The 9003-nt window shown below is 34.5% G+C and overlaps 1 protein-coding gene across 3 annotated transcripts in view; it reads right to left on the bottom strand.

The window, feature by feature from the left end:
• The window catches only part of DCLK1 (doublecortin like kinase 1), a 159335-nt gene that overhangs the window by 142677 nt on the left and 7655 nt on the right, over positions 1–9003 (bottom strand). For all 3 annotated transcript variants that reach the window (XM_015816185.1, XM_015816184.1, XM_015816186.1), the window contains exon 2: positions 6190–6536. In XM_015816185.1, coding sequence (XP_015671671.1) covers positions 6190–6536 — 347 coding nt within the window. The remainder of the gene's footprint in view (positions 1–6189; positions 6537–9003) is intronic.

Raw genomic sequence — 9003 nt, forward strand, 5'->3', positions numbered from 1 at the left:
GCAATTTCCATGTCAGATTGCTTTCAACAACCATGTCCAAGCCATGCTGACTCTGAGAATACAAATCTCCAAGGAAGCACAAATCACATACATTTGAATTCTCAAACTTCAGAGCTGACTAGGCATTTCAAGCAATATTTTTAAATGCATTCCTTCCTGAAGATAGTTTTCTGGATTCCTCTAGATGTTTACCAGAAAAAAAAAGAATGCTGACATAAGAAAAACATGGCTGTAACAGTTGAAGTGAATGATAATCCATTTTGTACAAGAAGCTGGATAAAATCATCTCTCTTCTGTTCAGGACTTATTCTCCTTCACTATCTGAAGTTATTGCTCTGAATGCTGAAGTGCTCTTAAACATTAAATTGCAAACATAGCAGACTGTCATATTAGATTTACTCACATGTGGACTCACCTAGCAGCTGTCATTTTTTTCCTTAGTGATTTATATAATGTTTTCAATATGCATCTCTTTCAAATAAAGTTTGGAAATTAAAATGTTGCAAAATGCTCCTTTTCGTATTTTAAAGGACACTGTCTATTCTGAAGGAGACATGTCAATTACAGGGAATGTTATTTATATATTTTAATGGGCCTGAAAATTGACAAGTGAACCTCTACTTCAAATTCTATCTTGCAAAGATGGTAGTCTTTAGAAATAGGATCCTTTCCTTCACATTTTCAATATTGTGAAATGCATTTATAACCTCTCTTACTTAGCCACATTTCTGATAAACTAAATTGGATTCTTGTTTCAGTGGCTACTTTTAAAACAGTCTATTTTTTTTTAAATAAGAGGACTTTTATAGCCAAAATGAGCCAAAATATAATCAACGGCCTTGCATAAGCTACCTTTATGTACTAGGTTGTACAACTTTATATATTAGGTTTTTGGAGAGAAAATTCAGAAGCAATCCACTTTTTCTTTAAATCAAACAAATTAGAGATTTCTCTAAGAACTTCTCACAGATTACAACAAAATTATATAGAAATTGAGCACATCTTGTTCATTTTCAGCCACAGAAAGTACTGTTGGAAGTCTACAATCATCATTACAAGCAAACTGGAAACAGAGGGACTTTAATCTTTTTAAAGATCAGAAAAGGCCCTAAGAACTGTCCTCTTGGCTGCACTCTATGTCAGCTATAGCTTGCAAATACTCTTCAAGGATAGCCCTAGATAAAACATGTTGCAATAATCCAAGCGTGAGTTGATCAGGGCTAAACCAACCTAAACACTTCACTACCAAATTCACTTTATTTGTAAAGGATCTATTCAAATGTTAGCACAGTGCATAGAATGACGCATCTCTCCACCAATCCCACATATTCCCACATGACCTGTTATCTGTTATGAAAGCCAGTTTGGTGTAGTGATTAATGCATCAGGCTAGAAACTGAGAGACAGTGAGTTATAGTCCCACCTTAGGCATGAAATCAGCTAAGTGTCAGGCCTGTCACTTTCTCTCATCCCTAGGAAGGAGGCAGTGGCATACTACTTCTGAAAAACCTTGCCAAGAAAACTGCGGGAACTGCAGAAACTTATCCAGGCAGTCTCTGAGAATTGGAAAAGATTCAATAGTAAGAAACAAGTTATCTATTATATATAGCATTGATTCCGTGACATAAAGTTAACTCATAGTATTGAGTGTTAGCAATGATTCCAGTATTTCAGTCCATCCAACTTGCTGCTGGTCATCCATTAATGGTTTGGAAAGAAACATCATGTGCAGGTCAAATGGCATTTTTATGATACATATATACAAATCAGCCCTAATGGAATGTAGGAAATAGAAAAGAGAGACTTTCCCAATATCATTTACAGCAGAGACAGGGCAACCTGAAGCCAATTGTACATTCAGCCCATAAACTCTTTTTTTTTTTTTGTAGCCTTTGGATCCTTCAACCAGATTGGGCCACCAAAATTTATTAGGGATTTTTTCCTTTTCTTAAGAGAATAAAAGGTAAAATACTGTAAATATATTACGCCTCATAAACATTTAACATACCTATTTTTTTAATCTACTACCTCTAAAACCAAGATGTTGAGTTTATTCTCTCTCACCACATTTCCATTTTGGCTGTTGCTGCCCTTGGAGGTTATTTTTTTAAAGTGTGTCTTTAGCTATAAAACATTGCCTTCATTTATCACTTTATCTATTCTTTTCCAATAAACATGCTGTTTTATCAGAAAGAAAAATAAATCAGATTTGGTTTCCAGTAATGACAAAGAAATGTTATTACTGCCTAAATCAGAACGCTTCTCCATCTAGACCAGGGGTGTCAAACCTGCAACGTCACGTGACATATCGTGACGTATCATGACTTTTTTTTATTAACGGCAATGGGGTGGGCGCGGTTTTGCCATGACGCATCCAGCCTGCAGGCTGGCACTTTGACACCCCTGATCTAGACCAATACAATCTCCTCTAACTAGCATTATCTCCAGGTCTCTCTTGCTGAATTATTATTTTAACTATTGATATCAAACAATTTGGATTGCTTGCATTCAAAGTATCCCCTTTAATGTTTGGTCTTTCACCAATTCAGTTCAAATATTGTTTTGATCTTTAAAAGAGCAGTGTAACAAGAAAGAAGATATCTTGCACTTACTGTTTACCTTTTTGTGCTTAATATTTGATCAATGTGTTAAACAGCAATGAGATGTAATTTAGTATGTTTATCTATTTAATAAGGACATTAATATTGAGGGTACCAATAAGCTACACACAGCTTACAATTTCCTTTAATGCTTTAATGCTTACCAAGTCATAGGATATGAGCTGAAGGCACAGAGAATAGAGATGAAATTTTGTACTTCAATTTCATGAATAAAGGTTTTTTTTCAAACTGATTTGTACTATTCATTTATAACATCGTTTCTTTGTAACTGACACTGTTCGTATCAAGACATATGGACTGTATTGCTTCAAAGCAATGTCCATAGTGCTGAGCTTTTGTTCATAATTTAGCATTTATATAATTTACCACCTGGAATCACATACACTAGCTTTCGCAACCTGATGGTTATTTTTTGCTAAAACGTGATCAGTTACTATATGAATTGGGGATGATGACAGCTAACAGTGCACAATATCTTGCCAGATGGTTTAAACACAACACAAAACAAAGCCATAAATTATTCAGGATGTAAATTTTGGAAAGATCAGTTTTTTATATCATAGGGAATTTATAATCTATCTTTCAGTTTAGAAAGAGATAATTTTGAGCCTTTATCGGCATAGAAAGCACTACAATGAACAAGTGCCTTTCCTCTAGGTCATCTCACTTATCTGAAGTTCATAGAGAATAAGCTTTTTAGGCCACAGTGTTGTGTAATAGAATGTTATGCTCAATAAATGACATATTTTGCCAATAACTGTTTTTTTTAGAATGCTTTATTCATGATTCATGTATGTAGCTGTCCTTTTTCTGTCCTACTGCAGGAAGATTATTCAACATATAGGGTGGCTTTACATTTTGCCCATAATCACCTCATTTTTAAAATCCCTTTTCCTCTGCAACACCCACCATACCCACAATACGGTACAAGGAAAAGGTTTCTATTGACATCAATAGACCTTTTTGGACTTTTTAAAAGTATGTTTTTAAAACCTGTGTAAATTTTGAGATTCAGAAAATAAATCAATTGAGGAACAGAGACAGAAAAGTTAATGTAATTTATATGCTACAGCAGGGGTCTTCAAACTTGGCCCTTTTATGACTTGTGGACTTCAACTCCCAGAATTCCTCAGCCAGGCATGCTGACTGAGGAATTTTGGGAGTTGAAGTCCACAAATCATAAAAGGGCCAGGTTTGAAGACCCCTGTGCTACAGAATTAACATATAGTTCATCCCACTACACCTTTGCTAGATTAGTTGACCATAGATTTTGTTGTTTTCCCATCATCTTGAACTATGTGCTTGCTGCTTTGAGGATTTTGTCCTAAAGGAGAGTTGACTCTCTTGACGCTAAAGAACTATTCACAGTTAAAAAGCTGTTTATGGGTACATTTGAAAAGAAGTTCACATATATAATCTGAAAGAAGCCTGATTTGTTATTTCTGGTTTGAAACTTTAGCCACATGTGTCTGTAAATTAATCAATAATGTCATTTCCTCTTTTAATCAAAAGCATGACTTACTACTCGATTATTGGCCTTGGGGTCATTCCAGTCTGTCAGCTTCAAAAAAAATGACTGCTTAACTCAAGTTGAAAAGACAATTAAAACAATTCAGACTGAGTTTGATTTTCCATTTGCTTGATGGAATATCTTAATATTGTTATGCCTTAAAGCCTCAAAGGCAATACTTCCAAGCTGTAGGACTTAACAGAAAAATCAGATACTTCATAAACAAAGAATTATGGATGTCAGGGTACCAAGATGTTTTATGGGGTTATGATACATTCTGTTTCTTGTCCTGCCTATCATTTTGGAACTTCATGACCCTGTTGAAAGTCAGGGTCTTAGAAGCCAGTATTTCACACTGATCTGAATGTTTACTTCAAATTTGAAATTCAAATTTCAAGGCTATGGTAAAACTTACTGAAAGTTTTACTAGTATTAGTCTACAGATTCTGTTGTCATTGGTAGCCAGATTGTTTAGCAATTGTTTAGCAATGATATTAAATTGTTTAACTTTAAAGTTTAGATGAGAGATGGAAACAACAGTAGAAAAGGATCTTTTAATGACTTTTGAAATTTACAAGTTCTAGAACCAAAATAAAAGGTGCCTTATGACCTCAGAGTATTGATATATCTAACCATATTATGTTAACAGAATAACTGAGAATCAAGCCAGAGATGTATGAAGTGCAAACTGCCAGCATCTTTTTTGGTGTCCCTAGAACCCAACTAAGAGGTGGGCAAAATGTTTGAATATGTTTAACAGTCATAAAAAAATAATAAAGAAAAATGTCTCTGACCATTTTTCAAGTAGCTCACACCCCCCCCAGCAAGCCATGTGACACTCAGTGCACTCAAATTAATAGAAGTTACATACCCCTGGATTAGTAACTTATATGTGCATTGAAAATTCAAAAGTCATAAGGCCAATTATTAATCAGTCATAATCAAACACTACAAACTTTATTCTCGCATTTGTATTTAAAAGGAGATTAATTGTACTACAGGAGTTTTGCTCCTCATAAAACAAAAGTATATTTTCTATCAAGAACATTTTAAGATATCTAAATCCAATCTAGGAAATCTGCAATATGGCATATTAGTTGTTCTGGGGATTTTCTAGATACTGTTTTGAGCCAGAGGTAGAAATGTAACTATATGCAGAAGTGGAACAAATTTTTGGATTTATTATGAATTTCTTCTCTTTAATCATGCACAGTATGAAAAACTAGGGGGAAAAACCTAGTATTTCAAATGTTATATAAGAAAAAAAATGATTCTGGTCAAGAAAATGGAACATCAGTTACTTAATCCAAATAGAAATCATCGACTTTCTGTATGAATACATACAAGCTGACCAATCGGTTACTCCTGCTAAGAATTAAATCACTGCCTAAATTTTCTGCTTGATAAGTGCCTTTGTTTACTCACCGGACATAGCAGTCTCTGTTCAAGACAAAGAGATGTAACTTTCTCCCATTCCTTTGCCTGCTACGATTAAGCAGCAGAGCCTATTACTTTAGCAGGACATAATAAAGAAGTCTCATGAGAAATGTTTTACAGCTCAAGCAGTGAAAATTTTTGAAGAGTTTTGAAAACTAAGTTGTGCTCTTGACTTTGATCTAAATTTATTTCCTTAGAAAAAATTAAATTGACTGTCCTATCACTACACGCCCTGGTTATTTCTCACTGAACTCAGGTTGAATAGAACTTTGCATGAACTGCCTTTCGGCACAGTACTTAGGAACTTATGAACCACTAGGGACAACTTTGCAGTTCAGATTTTCACTTAAGTGATTTTTTTTCTCCACAAATGGAGAAGAGCACAGAATAGGCTCTTAGCTGTTAGAAAGATTTAAGTAATTCAAGTGTTACTTTCATGCAAACATCAGCCTCAAGAAACTTATGCTCCTAATTTTAATGGTTTTCTCTATATGGCTCTCTTATGATAATGTTATTTTATTTACATTAACAGGTATTTGGGCTAAGAAGCACTATCTTAGTAACCCGAAAATCTATATTTGTATGTAATGTTTTATTTGATAGCTTAAAGAATTCTCTTACCTGTTTCCCATCCAGTGTGTAAAGACGCTTAACTACTCCTGAATCAAGTTTGATGGCATCAGTAATATCAGTGAGAACCTGCTCAAATGAATGTGCTGTTTTTTTGTTAAGAAGAATCCGTACTGCTTTGCGTGGCTTCACACCACTCCTGATGATTGTGACCAGTTTAGGTCTAATGAAATCCTTGTTCTCCTTTGAATCTGGAGGGCTTCCTTTGGCCGTGGCTAGAGAGGGCACTGAACGGGAAGTTGAGGTGGTCTTAACATTTACAGACCAATTAGGATTTACATTCTTTGTGTACTCCAGCTTCTTAAAGGGCTCTATTGAACCACACACATAGCTCTCTCCTGAAAAAAAGAGACAAAAGGATGGGTGGGTAGAAAAAAGTACAAATCATTAATTCAGGCATATACAGTTCTTTCTATAATCATTCAAGTCACTTCCTAAAGATTCTCTTCAATGACAGTGAAGACATGCTACTACTCCAAGGTCTTTAGTTATCAGATTTGGGGAAAAACGATCTAGCTTGCACAGTGTGCTACACTTTGCCTTTACTGAATAAACCACAGTTGTCATATTCATACAACTCTTAAGCCAAAATGCAATAGACCATATAATGGCTTAGTTTGTTGCATTAATTCAATCATCTAGAAAAGTTAGACATTTTGAAAAAGAAAACACAGAGATCACAATAGTCAAAAGCAATGGAATCCTACTATTTGTGGGCAGAAAATCCTAAAATTACTTTAAAGATCATATTGTCAGGTGCAAACAGCCAGGCTCATGGCTAAAGAGTTCAACTAGCTGTTTACTGCTCAAGCTTATAACACAGGAATCTTCTCAGACTGACAGTTTGCACCTAGGTAAGACTAGAAAAGGCTCAACAACATTCAAGGGGAATCAGACGTTGCTCTCTTGTGCCCATGTAGCGAATCCAGATTAATTCCCCATTTGACTCCTTCCTCTGACTCAACCAGTCTCTCTCCTACAAATATATACATATGCAGCTCCAAAAAAGAAATTCTAACATTTGTCTGATAGGAGGCAAATTGGAGGCAGATAGATAAAAAGACTGGAGCTACTGTTATTTCTTCTAATTTTTGTTGTAGAATTGCCTACAACGTTTGACAAAGAAAATTAATCTGCTTAGGAAATACATCGTTTAATGGAAATAAAGTTTTAGCCCCAATGCATTTACAAGAAAACAGACATTTAGCAGCTCTATTTCTGTAATAGAATATGAAGGTTCTTTTTAAAGTAGTTTGTTCTAGAAAAAAAAAGTATATCTTAAGGGTCAAAAGACAAAGCACAGTAATGATTTGCAAATGATTAAACATATTCTCTTTAATCTACATTGCCATGTAATATTTTTAGTATCAACCACAAGGTCAGAAACCACAAAGTGTTCTGTCCTTGTATGCTGTTCCAAACTTCATTAATGTTCAAGCATTTGGTGGGGGGTGTAAAAATGTTTCCTAAATGATGTGGTACTGATACCCTGCAGTGTTCTTCAAAGCAATTAAATTGCCTGATAATGAACATCTTATTTTATCCCACTAAATGAAATTGTTTGCTATCACTAGATTATATTGACAATAAAATGGTTGAATTTAAGCTTCTTTTCAATACTTCTCAAAGTCTCTAAAAGAAAAGTTTATTTTTAATATTTGCTTTTATTATTAGTGCTCAAGTGACCAAATCACCATAGATTCCTAAAATCCAACAATTGCCCTAATTCAGGAGCAACATCCTACATATAGAATTAAGATTCTTCAGCAGTACATGATCAATCAGCTGCAGAAAGAATCAGCCATTGGTTTTAAAGCAGATATAATTATCCCTTCCCAACTTTCATGTAAACATTGAACAAAATGCACCTATACAGGATCTTCATTGGGGGACTGCACTTTTTAGGAATAGGAAGGATAGTTTATTCCACTGCTTGTCAGTTATATGGATTTATAGTATTGCTCTTCCCTTAATTTAATGGTACTCAAATAGGGGTCACCAGAAATTAAAGGTGAGGAGACAGAATCAAAAGCTTTCTTAAAAACATGATCAGAGGTCACAACTTGCTCTAGATTTTCCTCTTTTGTTTTGCCTGCAGAAGTTAAAAGGCAGCAGTCATGGTACTGCAAAGTCTGAGAAATCCTGGAAAATATAAATTAAAATGTAATATCAAAAGTAAGACGCACAATGATTTCTTATCCAATCCCAACTTGAATGAAGCCATTCATTTTATTTTGGAAAGGGACAAATACATTTACTTATCCCTGAAGGGCTGTTTCAGAACCCTTGCCTTCGTGTATGCCAAGTGCCAAGTCTTTATAGGCCTTTAGAAATCAACCTCTGAATAACACCTAGGAGCAAAATGCATGTAATAGAATCTGCAGCATGTGGGTTTCCACCTCCAATCAAGATAAAATTAATGTTCAATAAAAAAAATACAATCATCTAAGCCAAAATCCCAAACAAATAAGAATTCAATTGAAGATAAACAATGTCAAAAATAAAGATATAGGAAACAGATAATTATGAATTATCAATAAGTATCTTATGATAACACTACTTTCTATTTACTAATAACAAAATCTTTAACATAAAATTAATATATATATATATTAATATGTTGGATGTACATTTCATATAGGCTACAAATATTATACAATGAATATAATATTTTAAAAGCTGAAAATTCGTTGAAGGAGAGGGATCTTGGAGTCTTATTAGACAATCACTTACATAAGAGCCAGCAGTGTGCTACAGCCACCAAAAAAGCCAATGAAATCATAGGCTGCATAAACAGAGGGATAT

Source organism: Protobothrops mucrosquamatus, unplaced genomic scaffold (assembly GCF_001527695.2).
Source record: "Protobothrops mucrosquamatus isolate PMUCROS unplaced genomic scaffold, P.Mucros_1.0 scaffold411, whole genome shotgun sequence".
Lineage (NCBI taxonomy): Eukaryota > Metazoa > Chordata > Lepidosauria > Squamata > Viperidae > Protobothrops > Protobothrops mucrosquamatus.